The following is a 22,374-nucleotide window of genomic DNA, read 5'->3' on the forward strand; positions in this document are numbered from 1 at the left end:
GAAAATTTGATGGAATACCTTAGTGTAATAGCTTGTTGGAACTAGAACGAGAAGATCTACAGGATGGGATGCTTTGAAGTGATTTCTAGTGGTCGAAGAGAGTATGGTGGGTGGTTGACTATTTTCCCAGATTAAAAGTGACTTTAATTAGTCTCTTAATTAAATTAAAAGTGGGGGAAATAATTAATTGAAGGAAAAATGGCCAAAAGTGAGTGAAATAAAATAAAATTAAATGTCACTTAGATGGAGTCAAAAAAGAGGTTTTAGGATAAGATTAAAATAATCAAAATAAGATGCTTTTAGAGGCATTGAGATCTATTTATGGAGTCTTTAAAAGGAGGATAAGGAGATCATTCGGAACATCCTTGAGTAGAGCATTTTTCTTGTAGAGAGGTTTGGAGAACCGGGAGTTCCCAACTCTCACTATAGCCACAGGACGAAAACCATCAGGTGATTCGGTGAGAGTGGGCGAGTACCCATCTCTCCCCTTGGTGGACTCATTTAGAATCCACAGGTATAGTGATTGATTTTCCATTTCAGTTTGGAGGCCGAAATCAACATGATAGCATATCTTGGAGGGTTGTTTCCAGCGATTGTATTGGCATATATTTCTATATAATAAAGCTGGATTTACCTATTGTCGCTGCATTTCTCATCGTTCCTCATGTTGTGATATTTTTAATGAGATTGCCATGTAATTTTTGGGTTCATTGTTTCAATCAAATTTCTGGTGTTTTGGTTGTCTTTCTTGGTGAAATTGTGCAAAGATAAAACTCTTATGACATTTTAATGAAAATACTGAGTTGGGACATCACAATGGTGTTAGAGCTGAGTTGTAGAGTGTATTTTCCATTAAATTGATGGTTGAATTTGTGCAAATTGTTATTTAATTTGACAACATAATTTTCAAAAGCAATTTTCAGCAAAATTTATATTCGAGACATTACAATGGTATTATAGCTGGTTTTCATGCTATGTTGAGGGTTTTAATTGTAGATTATTCGAGGGTTTAGAGGTGCCCAAAGAAAATCATCTCTTGAGGAAACAAGATTAAATTCTTCATATTTGTCGTAGTTGTGATTTTCTTGCAGTAAGATATATTTTGTTGGAGAAATAAGCTATCTTTGTGGATTAAATTTTTTAATCTATTTGAGGGAGGATTGTTATTGCAGGTGAATTTCCAGTGATTCGCAAGTGCCAGAGTGACACATATTGACAGTGCCAGATTTGTCTATTTCATTGGGCCAAATTTATCTTTCTGGCCCAAGATTATTATGCTGGGCCAAAATTATTTTTTTGTGCCCAATTTCTCTTGATGGCCCAAAATTATTTTATTTCGCTAAGTTTACCTTGCCCTGCCAAATTTCTCTTGTCGGGCTGAATTTCTCTTGTTGGGTCGAATTATTTTGCAACTTTGAATTTATTGGAGTCTAGTTTAATTGTCAAAGGTAGATTTATCTATTGGAGGCAAGTTTATTTTCCAGAGCCCAGTTTATTTTCAGGAGACAAATTCATTTGCCAAAAGTTGAATTTATATACTGGGATGAGTTTATCTATTGGGGTCAAGTTCATTTGCAAGATCTAATTTGTTTATTGGGGTCGAGTTTAATCATCAATTCTTGAAGGTTGAATTAATTATTCCCAAAAGGAGGTTGGGATTATCATTTCAGAGACTGAGTTGATTTATTTATTGCTAGGGTCAGAATTTTATGTGTTGAGGAGCCACTAGTTGCTGAGTAATCTTCAAGAGAATATCAAGGTTCTTGATTTGATATATTGTTTGTAGTCTTTTTTCATCAGATTAATATTTTCCTTGAAGTTTATAATCTTGCTCTCAAAGTGTTCGAAGAAATGTCTGCTCACAAACTGTTTGAAAAAATGCATCAAGGAAAATTTTAAATTTTGTTGGGATTGAGAAACTCGCACTAAATTGGGGCTTTTCAGAGCAGCTGAAATCTGCCCCAGATATTTTTGGGTTTTACGAGAGGAGTTCATGGTTAAAATTTTAGAAAATTTTCAGGCAATATTAGGGCCGTAAATCAACATTCCTTCAACAATGCATTTTATGGTAACTGGGTAATTCACACCACTTGGTGGGCTTGATCTTGGCTAGGAGTTAAGCCAAACTATTCTTGGGTTTTTATGGGTTTGGTGTGAGGAGCTCCAGTTTAAATTTCCAGAATCTTTGGGGCAGTATTGAGGGCAAAAACACCAGTTCATCTTCAATGGCAGTAATAACAACAATATTTTCTCAGTAGTGCGTGCTACTTGTTTGGGTCATTTTTGGCACTTGAGTCTACACGAGGTGTTCATATTATATTTGGACCTCTATGTAATTGTTGAATGTGACATGCAAAGGATGAGTATGCCTTGATGTGAGAGGTTTATGTATTGAGTTAGTTGGCCATGTAATCAAAATTTATTGTTGTCCCATTGGTTGAACTAAAACATGAATCAAATCTTCATAGATTCCCTTAATAACTAGCAACAACAAATAGTAGACCCTTCTTAAAAGGGGTCTATGCCATTCTTTAGAAAGAATAACTGAGAGATGTGCAGAAGGGGCATAAAATAAGACACAAAATCTTTGCACTTGGAACAGATTGGAAGCACATGAGGGTCATAGTAAAAGCTCTTTTCAAACTAGAAGAACTGGATAAACTCCTTTCCGAAGTAAACGAATTAGAGGGGAAGAAACTAATTTGGGCTCTAAAACCAACCATGCTTGCCCTAATACAACTACCTTGTGAAGGGGTCACACTTCTAGTTGCCTCCTGTCTTAGTAACAATATGAGGCTGACTGCACCTATACCTTTTTACAATGATATCATTATGAGGAGAGCCTTCAGGTTGATAGTGGAGACCTTTCAAGACTTGGATAACAGCAAGGGCCCCACCTTTGGGAAGAAGCTTGCGATATTAGAAGTCATGGCCTTGGTTAGATCTTATGACCTCATGTTTTATTTAGAGTGTGATGACTTGATTCTCCAAATGGTCCAATGCTTCTTCAACATTAGGAAACATCATCCTGACAATGTCAAAACGCATATGCAGTCGATTTTGTCTTCATGCATGGCAAGTTGTGATGCTATTTGCAGAGAGTTACAGTTTAGATTGTTGGCCATTTGGAGGAGAGAGCAATCTGTCTCACCTACTGCTTATGAATTAGCCGAAAGGTTGGTTGAGCAAAACATTGGTTTGTTCAGGAGACGATTGACCTAGAAGGAGTTGCAGAGGATTGGCGATGACCAACCATGCAGCAAGAATGAGCTGAGGAGGAAGGATCTTTGCTTCATCTGCAAGGAACCTTGGGGACTTGACCACTCATGCTCGAGTGACATGGAGGGGATGGCTGAGGTAGAGCAGAAGGAGGTTCCTTTTGACATTCAAGACGAGGATTCTTCTTTGGGTGAGTCCATGGGTTCATTCAAGGATGCCTTTGAGGAGCGTGAGTAGTCATGGGGAGTTGTCAACAACAACTTAGAGATGCATCCATGTTTGGTAGAGCAGATTGATGAGCAACATATTGTTCCCATTTGGCATGAGCAACACATAGTGCAACATAGTGTGCATGATGGGCCATCTTTGGAGAGTCAGCTAGTGGCTCATGTTGAGCACATGGAGGAGGTTGAGCAACCATCCTTGGGGCCAACCATTGATGAGGAGCAGGTAGATGTACAGGCAGTCAGCAGGGTTGTAGCACTTTTAGACACTTGTCATCAAGAGGTGTTGGAGCTCGACAACATAGTTTTGCAGGAGGTTAGTTGATTGGGGAGCATGGAGTCTCTAGCCATATTAGGGAGGATCTCTTGGAGATGGTGGTGCATCCATCTTTAGGCCTGCCCATTGGTGAGGTGCAGTGGCACTATGCATAGCTGCAATATTTCCAGGTAGTATCCCTCTCTAGGAGTACATAGATAGGGCTTGCAACACGACTTGCCCACTTATGCCCATTATAGAGAGGGGCATGTCTTCTTAGACAAATTTTGTTGGTAGGATGGGCTGAACAACATGAATTGAGCATGGACCAACATCAACATAGTAGGCTCGTTCCATACACAAATGTCCATGCATTGGATTGGCGGGAGATCATGAGTTGGTATCCTATTGATGGGGCATCAGTTTTAGTCAAGAGCATAGTACAACAGGAGCCGTTAGATGTGAGGGATACTACATGCTCCAGTTGGCAACAAGATGTAGGTTGGCTGCTCATCAGCATTTCAACACAGCATCAAGATAGTAGGATTGACCTTGGTCTATGGCAAGGGTTGGATTGGAGAGAGGCGATGAGTTGGTATTCTACTGGTGGAGCAACATCTACAGTCAGAGATAGAGCACATCTTGAGCCATGAACCATGGGGTATGGACAAGGATGATTGGTTATGGTGGTTTTGGGATACGGGTGGATCCATGGATGGTAGATTGAGTCAATGGTTTATTTGGGATTTGGGTATTGAGGAACCCATTCGTGTTTGGTTAGTTTAGAGGCATGACATGGTACAATGGTTCATTTGGGATGTTGGTATTAGTTTACGGATGCCTCTGCAGTGGACAAATACGAATTGCTTGAGGGCAAGCAATCTTGGGGCAAGAGGATTTGTCATGCACCCATTTTTATTTTCCTCTGCAGTACAACGAAGATGGGTTTCCAAGGTATGTGATGGCTAGGCCGTAGGAGCAGGATTATATCATCAGGGGTTGCAGAGGAGTTTTGAGGGATTTTTATGGGATTCGATGGAATTTGCTTGGCATATACCATCATCCACACAGTTTGCCTTTAGTTCCGGTGCATTCCGACAATTTAAAAAAAATGGAGTTATTAATGGGCGTGACTTAATTAATTACGCTTGAGGTGGCATTCTTGATGGAATACCTGAGTGTAATAGCTTGTTGGAACCGGACGAGAAGATTTACAGGATGGGATGCTTAGAAGTGACTTCCAGTGGCCGGAGAGAGTATGGTGGGTGGTTGACCATTTTCCTAGATTAAAAGTGACTTTAATTAGTCACTTAATTAAATTAAAAGAGGGGAAAATAATTAATTGAAGGAAAAATGGCCAAAAGTGACTTAGTGAAATAAAATAAAATTAAAAGTCACTTAGATGGAGTAAAAAATGAGTTTCTAGAATAATATTAAAATAATCAAAATAAGATGCTTCTAGAGACTTGGAGATCTATCTATGGAGTCTTTAAAAGGAGGAGGAGGAGGAGGAGATCATTTGGGACATCTTTGAGTTGAGCTTCTTTTTTCTTGTAGAGAGGTTTGGAGAATTGGGAGTTCCCAGTCAGCAGTAGCCCTAGGATGGAAACCCTCAGGTGATTTATTGAGAGTGGGTGAGTACCCATCTCTCCCCTTGGTAGACTCATTTAGAATCCGCAGGTGTAGTGATTGATTTTCCGTTTCAGTTTGGAGGCTGACATCAAAATTATAGCATATCTTGGAGGGCCGTTTCCAACTATTGTATTGGCATATTTTTCTATATAATAACGCTAGATTTTGCTATTGTTGCTGCATTTCTCATTGTTCCTCATGTTGTGATATTTTTAATGAGATTGCTGTATAATTTCTAGGTTCATTGTTTCAATCAAATTTCTGGTGTTTTGGTTGTGTTTCTTGGTGAAATTGTGCAAAGATAAAACCCTCATGAAATTTTAATGAAAATATTGATTTGGGACATTAAAGTGGTGTCAGAGCTGAGTTGCAGATTGTATTTTCCAGTTTTGCCATTAAATTGATTGTTGAATTTGTGCAAATTGTTATTTAAATTGATGACATAATTTTCAGAAGCAATTTTCAGCAAAATTTATATTTGGGACATTATATGACAGAATTTCTTGGTACATACAATGCTGCCAAAATCCTAATGGCATATACACTCAGGTTCCCAAAACAATTATGCTCATCATACAATATATCTCTTGACACCTTTATACCAGACCATTCTACAATACAAACTTGGAACCAAATGTACTCTATCACTGCAACACATCTGATTATCAAACCATAATATATTCTCATACATCGAGCTCCATCATACTGTGGCAACATCTGCATATTTATAATCTGGACATACACGCCTTCTAAATGTATCAACGTATTCAAGAGACTGTCCATTTGTACCTTGGAACCATCTTTACCTTATATCTCATATATCAACAAATAAACTCTTATTTCATTGAACTATGAATTTGCCATGTTTCCATAAACCATATTGATTTGCAACTTCTTCTCTTTATTCCTTTGATCATGAGCTTCCAAGTACCTCTGTATGCAGTACACTTGGACTGTCGTTACATATCAAATTTCATGACATCTGAACAAAGATTTGTATGATAAGAATACTCTTTAAAATTCTGTCGTGACTTGGTCTGCAACATTTGTGAGGTTTTTTGGATCTTTAACAAATGGATTGTGACCTTCAGAACTTGGGGCTTAGACTTCTTCTGAAACAGAGGTTCTCTGCCTCTTTAAGAATACCCTTGATGGTTTCTTCAAGGATCCCTAACAAATCAAACCTTTGATACATTCCTATGATCACCATTTAGATACAAGACTTTTCAACCAAACATTTAAGCGATCATTTCCTTTAGCTGAGGTTTATAAGAATGTTGCCAAAGTAAACCGTTGATTCCAAACGAGATTGATAGAACGTACCTTACATTCCAATCATCAAACTTTAGACTTTGGCAGTGTCATACCTGAATTTGAATAACTCATCACTATAACGTGCTTTGTGTTGAAACGAGGTGCTCGTTGGAACCTATGATTTGCATGAAACAAGGTCCATTAGATCTTCAGGATGGCATTTTGCTTTCTATTACAAGGCAACATAGTTTACTGGCCTCACAGGTCATTTTCAAATTAATATTACAGTTCATATTCAAACCAGGTCTTGGACTGCCATTTGCACAATCCAGACTTTGATCTTCAATGTAACTTTGAATAATCTTTGCATGTAAGGAGTCAGGACATATGGAGCAAACTTATTTCCTTTGCTCATATGGAGCTTGTAATCCACGCAAACTCTGGTAAATTTCTTTTGTTGGCTGAAGTATTTTCGAACTACCTTCTGAGATTCTTCGACCTTTGTATCTGAGGCTTTACCATTGATTGCTTATATATTAACTTCAATTGATGCCAAATTGGATTGGTCCATGGACATATTCTAGTACATCACTAGATTAAAAAAGAGGAAAACAATGCTGCTTCCTTAATCGTTGCAATTGATGCTCCATAGGTTGCATACGCAAGTTAGATACTGGCTTATCAAATCTGAGACAAAGTGACTTGTTTGAATGTCTTCTTTCAGACCTTGTCCAAAACACACTTTAAACTAAAGCTTTCATAGACAACTTGGCTGGCTTGTTCTCAGATAGAGACATTCAGAACTTCTTCAAAGTGACATTTGCCTGTCTGCTTAAGAAATTAAGTGGCTTGGCTTCAGATCAGTCAACAATTTGTTCTTCAAGAACTCGCATAACAAAAGTGTAACCCTTTTTGTGTCTGAGACTTCTTGGAGACTGAGGATGCTATACTGAGGCTTTTCGGCCTTCCTTGAATTATCGTCAGGTTAATTTGTAACAGTTCTGAGGTCCTTTCAGACCTCTGTCTCAAATCTGAGGGTTATAGACTGATGCTTATTTCGGCCTATTACGATCTTCCTCCAAATATGCTTTGGCCTTCTTATTGACTTAAGAATGGATCTTGATCAGTCTTCATGATGCAATTTTGAGATTCACGAGCTTCTTGAACTGATACTACAATCGTCTTAACCATCACACGTCTTGGTATCCTCTAGGAATATTTGTGTCTTCCTTACAACCAGAGATGGACTAGGGCAAGTGCCAAGAACAAACCCTAAAGATTAATTTAAAATAAGCTGGCTACTCTTCTATCCAAGCTTTGATACCATGTTGATTTTTCATAGGTCTTCTAATTAGTTCTAATGACATTCACTTTAACTTAATTCATATTATCATTAATCATTAAGGACTTACACAAAAGATGTTCAACAACAGACAGTAGAATCATAAAAAGACAACCAAAACAAGAACAGAAGTATTTACCCTGGGAAAACCTACATGGGGGAAATCCCAGAAACCTTTTCCTTAGAGAAATTGTTCAATCCAACAAGAGACACACCTAGACATCTAGTCAAACCTGGTCCACTGCCTCCTAGTCAAGGTGTAAGTCTGACCAACAATCTTTAATTGATCTGATCTGCCAGGGCAAAAATTTGGTCTTCTGTTTTTCCTCAGAATTCTTTACTTACCACAAACTTCCTCGCTTGCCTTAGATCTTATTCGCTTGCCTGAAACTGTCTTTTCTTGCCTCAGACCTTCTTTGCTTGCCTCAGATCTTGTTCGCATGCCATAGACCTTTTCTTGCCTCAGACCTTGTTCGCTTGCCTCAACCCTTCTTTGCTTGCCTCAGACCTTATTTGCTTGCCTCAGACTTCTTTTCTTTCCTCAGACAGACTGAGTTGCTTGGTTGCTTTGGAAGGAGTTCGAATGCCTCATATGTATGGTATTTTTCTGGGCCAGATGGGTGCATCTTAGATTGGGGCCAACTTGACTAGGAGGAGGGTCGACTTGGCTTGTTTGGAACCAAAAATTCAAATATTAAAAATTCAATTTTTCTTCTTTTAAAAACTGATATGAAGAACATGTCACATATTTTTCTCTTTTGGAAATACATCAATGACTAGATAATGACTAGATAATGATTATGAAGATCAACCATAGCTACAAAATTCAACATTCCAAACATTTATTGACAACTTCTAAGTTCTTTGTGACCATTTGTTTGGGGCTCAATTGAACTCATGTTGAGAGACACCCTAAATTGTTTACAGAATTCCTTCCAAAAACTACTTTTAAACTCAACAGTCTTTCATAAAAATGCTTTTAATGCAAAACGTTTCTAAAGAGGAAGGTAAAGTAATATATATATATATATATATATATATATATATATATAAGAGAAATAAATAAATAAAATAAATTAATAGTAAATGAAAGGACATATCCTTCTAGAAGACATGACCTAATGAAAGCACATGTCCAAATCAACCTTGTGGTCTCCCTCCTAGAGCCCTATGAGCGCAAAATCACTTAGAAGATTGAATTAGGGTGGTCAAACCTTCATATTATTCAACAAATCTACTCGGCGCTTAGAAGATCCTATCATAGTGTATGATCAACCATCAGCTTCATAAGAATAGAGAATTATTAGATCGCATTCCAAGCTAGAACAAGAGATAAGTTTTTCATAAATATGCTTTGAGGTCAAAACATTTATGAAAGGAAAGGAAATGTAATATCTATATATATATATATATAAAGAGAGAGAGAGAGCATCAATTAAATAAATTAAGTAAAAATTAATAGTAAATGAATTGACACACCCTATCTAGAGGACAATACCTGACGAAAGAACATTTCCCAATCAACCTCGTGACTAGTCAATGTTTATATATACTGTCACAGAGGTCACTGTAAGTGATATCATTCACTCTCTTATTTAATTATTAATTTTTCCTTTATGAATTTCTGTTGCCTTCCCTTAATGTGTTGGATGTTTAAATGATCTTTGTTCATTCTAGATGCTGTTAGTAGAGTTTCCATTTATGTATCCTATAATTCCTAGTTTCTTTTCACATTGCATTTCTCCTTGGATATATATTCCATTATGTCAATATTCTTGAATATGTCTGGCATATGTCTTTTTTGGACCAGGATTTGCGCAGGTTGACAAATTTTGCTAAAGCCTAAAACATGAAATAGATAGAGTTATCTTTATATTGTTAGTTGTCTTTTTTTAATATCATAACTTGACATGTTTAATGTTTTGCATTTATCACGTTTATCTCTTTTCGCAAGGATCGAGGAGTAGAACTAAAATCATAATTGACCTGTTTCTTGTATTAAATGTTAAAAATAATCTTATCTGTATTTGTGCTTGTACCCATCTATATATATACTTTTAGTGTGGGATCTTACTTTTTTGAGGGACATAAACCCAGTAACTATGGATGCCACCCTCCCACACTCAGGTGAAGCATGGCACATTTTATATTGTCAAATATCAATATCGATAGCCATGTCCAACATATCCCATGTAGGGAGGGAGCATGTCTGCTAGAATTTGAACCAGGGTCATTGGCATAACAACTGCTCCAAGCTGCTGCTAGACCATAGCTGAAGGACTGTACCCATCTATATATTGTCATTGATTTACATTGTTAATCACGGTTTCTGTTCAATGCTTATATTCACAAAGGAAAACTTTGTTTCTATTCAACCATTATATTTTTAATGAAATAGGTAGATGCTTGAGGGTTATTAGGTAGATGCTTGAGGGTTATTATTATGACAAGATTGTTAAGAGTGCTGAAGTCGAATTTTGAGATATTTAACTGAATTAGACAAGCTGAGCTTTGTTAAATTTCACTAAGTTGGGTAAGATAAATTTCTTAATTTTCTTATTGTCAGGAGTGTATCTGCTTTTTTGTTAAATTTTAGGATCTAGTAGTGTTCTAGACACTCCCATAGTCTACTGGCTACTGATTGTACTGTCTAGTCCTGTTGACCTATTCCATGGTCATTAAATGGATCTTATTAAAATTATCTTATCTTATGCTGAGTTTACTTGTTTACTTTTCTGGCAGACACGTGTACAAGCATCAACACTCTCCTTTCCTGAGCTTATTTCAAAGCTCCCACAAATTGGATATAGGGGTCTATACAGAGGCTCCATTCCAGCAATCATAGGGCAATTTGCAAGGTTAGTTTTGGAGGAGCATGCTGTTATAAATTTCAAGGTTAGTTTTGGAGGAGCATGATGTTATAAATTTCAAGGTAGTTGCCAAAAGGCTGAATGTGTTCACCTTTGAGAACTTTGTATGTTTATCTTAATATCCTTTATTGATAGCCGTGTAGGATATTACCCTTTTGGGAACTAATATTTTATTTTCTTTTGATATTCTTCATTAATAGCCATGGATTGCGCACTGGTTTTTTTGAGGCAACCAAAATGTTGTTAACAAATGTGGCTCCTACACTTCCAGAAATTCAGGTATTTTGGGGTGTCAGAATTTTAGACATATTTGATGTTTTTTGTTAATTACATTGCTGTTTCTTTTCTCGTTCTCAAAATGATATATTTACCTAGTGCTCCAACTATGGTTTCTCCATTTTCTATTTGACAACATTGCTTCATTTAGGTCCCTTGACATAGTTTATTAAAATTTTTAGAATATGCATTACAAAAATCCATATCTAAAAGAGACAAATCATACAAATAGAAACAAATTGCTTGTGGATGATCATCAAAATAAATTGCAATTTTTGCTATAAATTTTAAACTTACTAGGATTTTCTTCTGACAGTTATGGTCTGGTGTGGCTGTGGTCTTATATTTGTATAATTCTTGTCACCTCACTTTATAAGATGGTAAAACAATAATTCTTTTTCTGGTTAACGAATATTGTGGTGCAAATGATATATTTCTAGCATTAATGTTATTTTGCACTATGGATAAATAAAATTTGGAAATTCCATCTATATGAAAATACTTGATGGTGTAGGAAGAGTTACCTAATGGAATTAACATTGAAGATGTGGAGATTCACAAGAGATAGTGCAAGTGAAACCGACACAATCCCTAATAATGCAATAAAGATAGGATAAACTAGCACTTGAGAGGCCCAGCTCTTGACGAGAAATCAGCCAAGAGGGGTGCAACACTACAAAGAGAAATAACCAAGTACAAGTGTGCTAGAAAGAGAAAAATCCGTGAGCAAAAGAGACTACAACACTTGATGGTTTCTGTTAAAACAAATTATTGCACTTCTCGAGACAAAGTCCAAAAGCTGAAGTGTGGGATTCACTGTACTCAGGAGGGGGCCAATTGTCACCTCCCCAACCCTCTTATCACTTATGGCTAACTCTCCTTTGGCTCAAGGGGGCTTCACCCTAGTATACCTTAGGGATCTAATGGTCATGTTACTCACCAAAAGTGGGTGACCCCATAAGTGATTTTTCTCCTAGACATCTCTTCAGCTTGTAGTCGGCAGCCAGTAGCCCTTGAGAGCCACCAATGTAGCCAATACATTGTGCCATTTGATCTCCGCTTCTTGCATTAGTCATATGTCTCCTTTGCCATTTGTCGAGAGCATATGTTCGTAGTGGGCCAACCCAAAATGTATGTTTTTCATTGTGCAATCGGGTGCTTACGCTTGTTTTTTCTTAGGCATCTTCGGCATGGATTATTGGGTGCCTTGGAAGTAGGAGGGGTTTTCACTGTAGTTTTGCTCCCTCATCTTAAATGGGGCGGTTAATCCTCAATCCTAGTTCTGTGGGATCTCCCCTATTGACCTATGGTTTCAATAAGGGCACTACTTGGAAAACCCTGATTTTGGTTGTGTGGTCCCATTTTCCTGTTCCACATATTTTACTCACCTTCGCACATTACAAGCTCTATTTCATCATTTTCCTTCTTTGGGTCCACTTGACCACCAGGTCGACAGGTTACTTGCACAACCCCTCCCCTTGTCCACTTGTCTGGGTTAGGCCTCAAAATGTTGTCATGGAGGTTGATGTAACTAAAAGGATGTTAAAAGCATATCATGGCCACAAATAAGAAACAAAAGAAAGTAATACTATAAAATGCAAAAGATGGCCGGGACATTAATGTAGCACATGGGAAAAGGCCAAACATGAGCTCGACCCCTTATTATGGCCATCACCCTGGTTCCTATACCCACCACTAGTGGGTGACCCCATAGGATAATTTTCCTCCTAGATTTGTCTTCAGTCTGCAACCAACAACCCCTCATAGCCACTGTTGTAGTTGATATATTGTGCCAATTGATCTTTGCTCCTTGAGCTAGTCATATGTCTCCTCGCCCATCTGTCAAGAGCACGTGTTTGAAGGTGGGCCATGCAATCCTAAAGGTATGTATTTCATTGTGCAATCATGTGTTGTTTTTCCTTGGGCACTTTGGGTGTGGATTATTGGGTGACCTAGAAGGAGGAAAGGTTTTGAATGTAGTCTTGTTCTCTCATCTTAAATGGGGGGTTAATCCTTGTTAAAATTGGCAACTAGGGCCAAAATCCATGTGGGTCATCGCAGTTATGGCCGCTGATATTTTTCCTAGATTCCTCTTGTCGAGAGGTGTAGGATTGATCTAAATATCATCTGATTCCGACAAGTATTTATGGAGATATGAATTTATTTGTATTTACTTGACAAATTGTCAAGGTCGGTCAGCAGTTAAATGCAGTGTTGATAATATCGCCGAAATATCGGCGATATTCGCAAATATCGCGATATTTTCGGCGAGCCGAAATATCGCCCCCAAAAAATCGCGATATTTTCATGTTTTAAATTTCTCGCGCGATTTCCGATATTTCGGCGATATTTTAGAAAATATCGCGAGACGATTGAAAATATCGCCGGTTAGGTTGAAATCGCCTGTATAAATTGATTTTTTGGTTTTTGGTTTCACGTCATTTTGTTTTTGTGAGAGCTGCAGACGGACGCGGTCGATGCGAAGGAGGGTTTGGCTGCGAAGGAGGGTTTGGCTGCCAAGAACAGGTATGAATCCAACATACGTAACTCCAACGGACCAACACCATTAAATCCGATTTTGCAAAATCATCAAAAGGATCAACCACACGTTTTCTTTGGTAAAAGGACTGATAGTAACCAAGCAACACAAACCAAGAGATGCACGATGTCTGCATGAAGAAATGAAGAAGTTACAAGTCTCCATATCTGGCCTTCTTTGATCAGGCTGTTAACCTGAATGCATAAAATTACAGTTATAATTATATGATAGAAATTTGTTGAGAAACAGTAGCAATATCAATTTATGATTTATGGCTAGTATTTTTAACTTGCAACATCCCTAACACAGTCACCCACAGAACCCTCACTTGCTGTGGCTTCCTCTCAAAGTGATCTCCTTTCTCTAGGCTATACGTCTGGGCTTGAATCCCTTTCCATACCCTTGTACAACCGCGGCTTCTCTGCACTCCTTACAGCAGAGACTAGGCTCCATGTACAAGTGTTTTTAGGCCTGCGTTATACGGTTTAACCACTAACCTTAGCTCCCCATACAGTGACTCTTCCCTTAGATACAAGCTGACCAACATATGTCCTGTAATATCATAATGATCGGATGAGAAAATGAAGAATTGGCGGTATTAAATACCACAGTAAATCTCAATTAGCAGGAGAGAAAAGAGTACATCTAAAGTATCTTACTTGCATTATCAAACAGATAAAGCATCAGACACACTGACACTATAGTTTCTGTTTTATTACTGAGGTAATGGTCGTTGGAAAATGATTGTCATTTTAATACACCTTGATAGAACAAAATGTAAAATAGAAGTATCTATGAATTATCATGGTAAATGAGCTTAAGGGAATGACAAGTGAGAGAAAAACTTTGAAATTTTGTTCCTAGTAAGGAGTAATAAAAAGAACAACTTATTTCTATGGCTGGAGACCCACCATTCAAATCAGTTGGAGGAAAAGAGACTAGCACTATAACTTATCTCGGGAACAACAATAATAAACACATGAGCATTGCAGCGGTGAGTTTCTGATGCATACTATCTTGGTTCTCCACATTTGAGTCCTTGAATGGACAATTATCAGGGATTAGCACGATTTGGTATCGCCTTTGATATATCATTTCTATTTGACATCATATATATCAGTGTTTTCTTCATATTTATGTGCCAATGTGTTTATTTCATGTTGTTATTGCTTTATATGTTTAAAAATCTGAAAAAAATGAATATATTATGCATTTTTAATGCTTGCCGATATTTGCCGATATTTTGCCGATATTGCCGATATTGCCGATAAGATATTTTCTGGACCCTCGCCGATATTTTCCCGATACCGATATTATCAACACTGGTTAAATGTGTGGCACACATGCCCAGTGAATCATATAAATACAAGTGAGGTTGATTCATTTTATCATCATCTCATCTCACTCATTTCTTCTCTCTCTCTCTCCTTAGCTTTGGGTTACACAAGGAGCAGCTCACACGTGGGAAGGAGGAGGACACAATAGGGCAAGGAGGACGTAGAAGCTGCTGAAGGTCTCTTTGACCAGCATTGACCAAACGTTGACTTTAGAAGTGTGCGGTTTTGGTGTGGTTGCCTCTCCTAGGTAGACCACATTTTTTGGCACAAAAATCGAGGCAATTTGACCTCAAGTTTGACCAGCGTTGACTGCCCTAGTTTGGGGCAGCAGGTTGACTTCAGTCAACTATAGTTTGACTGTGTATTTGGGTCTGTTTAAGGGTTGATTCTTCAGGGTGTTCGAAGATTAGTTGACTGAGAAATTGACGAAGCATATTGGAGGTCAATTTCATCTCGTTTGACTAAGTTTGACTCTGTTGATTTCGGGTTTCCTGCTGCTGATATAAAATTACAGAATTATGATTTTGTACTATTTCTCTCTGCTGAACTATTGAAGATAAAAGAAGATTTGATCAAAGGGTTCCCCGCATTGAGGTTTGTCCCTGGCTAGCGGCCACATCTTGTGTATCTTGTCTTGGCTTGTTTTTTGTTGATCGTTTAATGTTCTATCTGCACTTTAATTAATGTATATGTGATTGCTAATCAGTGGTTAATAAGAAGAAAAGAAGTAAACTGCTCTAAGCATATAACATACCATAATTTAACATGGTATCAGAGCTGAGGTGAAGACAAAGATCAAGCAAGAGCAAGGGCAATCACCGAAGGTTGGCAAGGCTATCCTAAAAACTTCATGGGGTCCTCAACACTCTTCCCCACCGAAGACAAGCTCCGTGAGAAGTCTGACTATCACGGATGGAAGATGTCTCTCGATCTGACTTTAGAAGATCAGGAAGTGTTGGACCATGTGAGAGGCAATATTGTTGCGCCTCCATCAAATGCATCCGCTGCTGCCAAAAGCAAGTGGACCAAGGGAGAAGTCAAAGCAAAGAAGATCATCCGGGACTCTATCGACAAGTGCCTGGTGGCCTATGTTTCCGAGCTGACCACCTCCAAGGAAATCTATGATAGACTGGTGAGAGTATGCAAGCATATTTCTTAAGGATCATCGAGATCAAGAATGATCTCCTATCTATTGGGGAAGTAGTTCTTGACAGGGAAATGACTATCACAACTCTTGGTGGACTGCTACCTGAATGGTATATATTCAGGACTACTCTTCTTAACATTAATGTCATCCCAGGATTTGAGGAATTGATGGCTAGATGTATTCAAGAAGAAACTAGGATGGAAGAGCAAGAAATACCCGCACTTAAAGGCAATCCCTTTGCCTTTTCTTCTCATGCTAAAAGAAGAAACAATTCTGGGGCTAAATCCAAAGGAAAGGCTGGACCGAAGGGTGGAAGAAAAGGACGATGTTACAATTGCAACAAAATGGGCCACTATGCGAGGGACTGCCCTGATAAGAGGGACTCACACCATGACGATGATCAAAATCACTCTCAAGGCAATCAAAGGAATGGCAGGTCCAATGGCAAAGGTAAAAGAAATGCCGAAAATCAAGGAAGAGGACAACCCTTCAAGAAGGCAAGAAACTCCAGGTATAAACCTAATGTTGTTAACAATAAACAAGATGAATTTTGTCTACCAGCGGCCCTCTCTACTGTTGCTCCCCCAAACTTGTTGGGAAATTGGCTTTTTGATAGTGGTGCCTCAAGGCACTTCACTGGTCACAAAGAAGCTCTCTCTAATCTAATAGAGAAGGAGACCAACCTGGAAATTGTTCTTGGGGACAACGCAAAATATCCCGTGAAAAGCGTAGGGAATGTCACTCTTAAATTGAATCAGGGTAATACAATTCATTTGCAAGAAGTCTTATATGTACCTGATCTCAAAAAGAACCTGGTGTCCGTTTCGGAATGGAAGACAAAGGCTACAAGGTGACCTTTATCGATATGGAAAATAATTTTAAAGAAGCTTTCACTCTTGGGTTTCAAGTTGATTCATTATATCAGGTCGGAGGAAGTCTGCTGGGTGTCATGTCTTGTGACAGATCACTTCAGTCCGAACTATGGCATCAGAGGTTTGCTCACCTTCATTATAAAGGTCTAAACAATGCTAGACAAATGGTGATAGGGATGCTCGAGTTCCGAGTAGAGCAAGAAGGTGTATGTCCTGGATGTGCCGAAGGGAAAATCAAAAGGGGACCATTCCCCTCAAGCCAAAGCAAGCCCTCCGATATATTACAGTTGGTTCACTTAGAGATATCTGTTATGATGCTTGTGAACTCCTTGGGAGGATATTTATATTACCTCACTCTTACAGATGACTATTTTCGCAAGACTTGGATATACTTCTTGAAAAAGAAGGATGAAGTCGTCACTTGGTTTTGTCACTTTAAAGCCTTGATCGAGAATCAACTGAAAAGAAAATCAAGATCTTAAGGACTGATAATGGGACTAAGTATGAATCCAATGAGTTCCATGACTTTTGCAAAGAGGTTGGCATTAAGAGGGAGATTACAACACCATATACTCCTCTGAGCAGAACGGTGTGGCGGAAAGGAAGAATCGTATGATTGTGGAAGCTATCCATGCTATTATGCTCCATGATCAAAGACTTTGAAGTTTCTATGGGCCGTGTTGTCGCACAGATTGTCACAACAACACTCAGATCGGGGGCTGTCACCTTGATCCCCGATCTCTCCATTTAAGCCGTCCCGCGGCTAAGTGGGGTAGACCCTATGGGACAATGGATGACCAACTGTGGACCAGCTGGGCTGGGAGACACAACAAGGGGAAACAAGCACTTGATTGATTTTATAAGTTAATGTGCAATGCCTTATGGAGTTAATGATTGAATAATTGTTTATCAAATACTGTAGAAATGTGAACTCATTAACAGTCATTTAACATCAAATAACCCAAACAAAGATTAATTTTTCCAAATGCGAGATAATCGATAAATGCTCAATGGCTTAACAATATTCCAACAATTAAAATTCGAAAGATTGAATGCTTTAAATAACCACGTAATTTTAAATGCTAACTAGTTATCACTTTATATAGCTAATCTTCAAATGAACATTTAAGCATGTTTAACCACATAAAAAAATGATAAATATTAATCCCACATCAAAATTTTAGCCTCAGTAGAAAAGATATATCGCAAACATGACAAATCCTTGAGCCAAGACTAAATCTGGCAAAATATTTCCAATTTTTTTGTATTTTTATATTTTCAAATAAAACAAAACTGAGCTAAGCAAAAACTAAAGTCTAAATAGATGAAACTTAAATCTAAAAAAAAATCTAAACTATAGAACAAAATAAAAAGTCTAAAGACTACTTTTTATGCTTTTTTTGGGAATTTTTTTTATTTTTTAATTAATATAAAGTAAAACCAAACTAACCACTAAACTAAAAAAAATGAAACTCAATTTTTTTATTTAATTTATTTTTATGATTTTTATATTTTATGGTTCTAACTTTAAACAAAATTAAAACTAAATTTAAAAGAGTCAAAATCTAAAAAAAATTAAACCAGAATCTAATCTATAAGAACTTTTATTATTATTATTATTATTTATTTATTTTATTTTTTTTATAAAATTTTAAGCTAAAAATAAAACAAGACTAAAATCCCAAATAAAATTAAAATCTAATATCTAATCTAAAGTAAAGAAAAAAAAAGAAAAACTTTTTATTACCTTTTTATATTTTATATTTTTCTTTTGATTAAAAGTCAAAACGAAATGATACTAATTTTGAATTAATTCAGAATCTAAAAAAAAGGAAACTACGTTAAACTAGATTAAATCTAAAAGAGCTAAAACTAAAGCGTGACTTTAAAAAAAAAAAGAATTCAAACAAACTAATATCTAAATCCAAATGCATAAGATATATGGAATATTTTGTTTTATGCAGGCCTGGGAATTAGACGACCGGTTTGCTCGCAGGGCTGAAGGGTTGCCAAGGCTACTTGGAGCTTGTATGGCAGACAAAGAGAGGATTCAACAACGACGCGGGGAGCTGAAGGCCACGGGAGGATGCTTGGACAACAACGAGGAAGATCACAAGGCAAACCGTTAGCGTTGGAGAGGATTGGGAGCCGAAAGCGTTGAAGAGTGGAGCAGGACACATGCAGAAAGGTTTCGATGGCAGGTCGAGGGAGATTTGAGCAATCGTGGAAGAGTTTGCGTGAGATAGCGCATGGGTAGCGTGAAACTGGAATGGAGCGAGGAGCTGCGAGATGAATTTCGATGAGGGTCGTTTGTAAAGAGGATGAGAGCAATGATGGGAACTGCAAGAAGAAACACGCGTCTGAGGGTTTTGAGGTAGCATGCATGAGTAACTGAAAGGAGAAGATGAGGACGCTAGAGGGATGGCTGGATGGAGCAAATTGGACAGCGCACAGGCTAGACGTGAAGGAGAAACTGCGTGAATGAACATAGCTCGCCTTAAAACATTTGAAACTTCTCAACCACTGAAATGAAAACCTAGGAACTCAGAAAATCCCACAAAAAATTCCGGATCTGAAGTTTGAAGCCCTTGAATAGCAGAATGGTGACCCTGCAAAAACTGGTTTCTGGGGCCAGATCTTACCCTTTAGGGCCTAGATCTGGCTTCAAACAAAAATTCCGTCTTAGACCTGTAACCCGCAATGGCAAAACAAACACCCAGAGATAATATATGCAAGGATTAAAACTAAAACCCTACAAACCAGCTACAATATTTACAATTTTATGACTCTATAACAGCTAGATTTGTAAGTAATCTGCAATAATATTTGCAGAATTTCAGATTTACTATAAGATACTTCAAAAATCTCTCATGCAATTCAAAAATAGATTTAAATGATAGACCAAGAATCAAAACTGGCTGGGCTCTACAAGAGAATGCTTTGCGGGAGTTGGCTAGTTCAGCTGAGAACTTCCCCAAACGCCTGCTGTTCTTCACAAATCTAAATTTCCTGCACAACTCACTTCAACTATCAATAAAGAGGGAAAAAACAGTAGTAAAACCCAAATCCAATGGAGATACCTGCCATTATTTCCAGAAATTTTATTACCATTTAAACCCTAGTGAGTGAACAAGATACCTGTGTTCAACATCACTCTTCAACAAGCTATTACCAATGGCTGAAAATAAATTTATGCAGAAAATGAATGAAACACCTTACAACATTTCAAGAGAGTAACACCAGCAAGCTTTCAACCCCAAAGTCTTTCTTTATTGCACAAGAAAAAGTTTACAAGAGAGCTGTCTTTAGCACAAGACTCACAGATGGAATGATCTCAAATGACCCCTAGCACCCTATTTAAAGGAAAAATTTCCAACGGCTAGTTCGTGTGATCCATGTCAAACTAATCTCGACCGTTGATGAGGATTAAGATTTCTTTTAATCTCATCTGTCGAATTTTTAAATGCATTTTAATGTATTAAAAAATTAGAATTTTTTATTTATTTACTCAAAAATTTGACTTATTATTATTATTTTTTAAAATTTATTTATTTATTTTATTTATTTTTTAATTATTTTTAAAATTTTATTATTATTTTTATCTATTTTTTAATTTCTTTAATTTTTTTAATTTTTATTTTTTGGATCCTCGAAGTTTAGCCTTTGGAAAAATTACCTAGGATCTAGGACTTAGGACTTATGAGGGGATTAAAACATTTTCTAACCCTCAAGACACTTTACATCATGACTTTTACAATTTTACATCTCAAGGGGGAAAACCCATTTGACATAGACCCTCATAGACCATCCAATTCTGCAACTAAACACAATCTAGCAGACCAACACACTAAGATTCCCCTAAGATTCTAATGACAAAATTCATTCCGGCTTTGGGGTTAGGCTGAAGGAAAACTCTGCCGATCATGGATCGGTGAGACAAAAAACCTTCCGGAACGTAGATTATCACTAGAAAATTAGGTCCACCTAGGCAATTTACATACATGACTCATATCTGCTAAGATTATTTACAATTTACACATGCAGACTGGGTTTACAACATAACACGATCAGGTTGATGATGGAAGTCGAATGGCACGGACACATCGATCAAGCGCTATCCCTTTTGCGAAAAAAGGGGGTGTACTGCTATGGGTAGTTGACACGTAGTGGTCAACATCTAGCTCTACTTGGGGACACGTTGCTGCACTGTAGGAATGTGAGAATCCAGAATCTGCACCCACACAACACACAACCAAGAATAAGTAGCGTCCATCCAAAAATCATCATATAACATTAAGCACATGGAAGATATAAGTTCTTCATTTATTAACTATCTAGTAACAAGGAAAGTAAATCTAATCCTAAAATAGAAATAAAATGTTGAAATGACAAGGAGTAAGGTTAGAAATACAATACAGAGGATGCCCCTTGGCATCAGATATCATCTTTGAAAAACAACTTGAGCATTTGGCCATTTGTAGGTAGATCAAGTGGTTCGCCATCCAATCTGCTTAAATGGAATGAGTTTGGTCCAGCTATATCTCAAATGATGTACGGTCCCCGCCACAAACTGTCAAACTTATGTGTTCTTGGTTTTTCATTCTTGCGATCCCAAAGAAGTACCATATCTCCCACCTGCAAAGATCTAGATCGAGAGAATTTATCAAAGCTTTTCTTAATGTTAGATTGATTTTTACATATAGCATCAAAAGCTGTCCTACGAGCTTCATCTAACTCCACAATCTGATCTATCTTGTTCTGAACAACATCTTTATTAGTAGAAAAACGCTGAAGGAGCTGATAAGCTGGCAATTTCAGGTGCACAGGTAAGGTTACATCCAAGCCATAAACTAATTCAAAGGGAGATTTACCATAGCTTTTTTCTTATGATCCTATCTGCCCATAAAGCATACTTGATTTTGCTATCCCATGATCTCTTATTATCTCCTACTATCTTCTTGATAATGGTTATGAGATTCTTGTTACTTGATTCAGCCAGACCATTACCCTGAGGATAGTAATTTGATGAATGAGATAAGATAATGCCATATTTGAAACAGAAAGATGAAAACTCTAAAGAACTAAAAGCCTTGGCATTATCAGTAGTGATCTTAGCAGGGACACCAAATCTAGTAATGATATTATTTTCAATGAAATCTATAATAACCTTTTCAGTGGCATTCTTAGCAGGAATGACTTCAACCCATTTAGTGAAATAATCAGTAATAGTCAAAATCCATGAGTAGCCATTGCTAGAATTTTCATGGAACTTCCCGATGAAGTCTAGACCCCAATGCTGAAAAGGTGCCTCTACAAGGATAGGTTGTAGGGCAAGGCAGCAAGCTTCTGTTTCCCAGTGAATAGTTGACAGGCTTGACAAGTTCTAACAAACTTATGCACATCAGA

General features: G+C 37.5%; 1 protein-coding gene across 1 annotated transcript in view; it reads left to right on the forward strand.

The window, feature by feature from the left end:
• SAMTL (mitochondrial substrate carrier family protein) overlaps positions 1-22,374 on the forward strand; it is a 258,027-nt gene that overhangs the window by 177,226 nt on the left and 58,427 nt on the right. The window contains exons 4-5 of the mRNA XM_089416583.1: positions 10,670-10,785; positions 10,998-11,076. Coding sequence (XP_089272709.1) covers positions 10,670-10,785; positions 10,998-11,076 — 195 coding nt within the window. The remainder of the gene's footprint in view (positions 1-10,669; positions 10,786-10,997; positions 11,077-22,374) is intronic.

This window comes from Pinus tabuliformis, chromosome 3_2 (assembly GCF_031772625.1).
Source record: "Pinus tabuliformis cultivar Carrire ecotype Pingquan chromosome 3_2, CPIR1, whole genome shotgun sequence".
NCBI lineage: Eukaryota > Viridiplantae > Streptophyta > Pinopsida > Pinales > Pinaceae > Pinus > Pinus tabuliformis.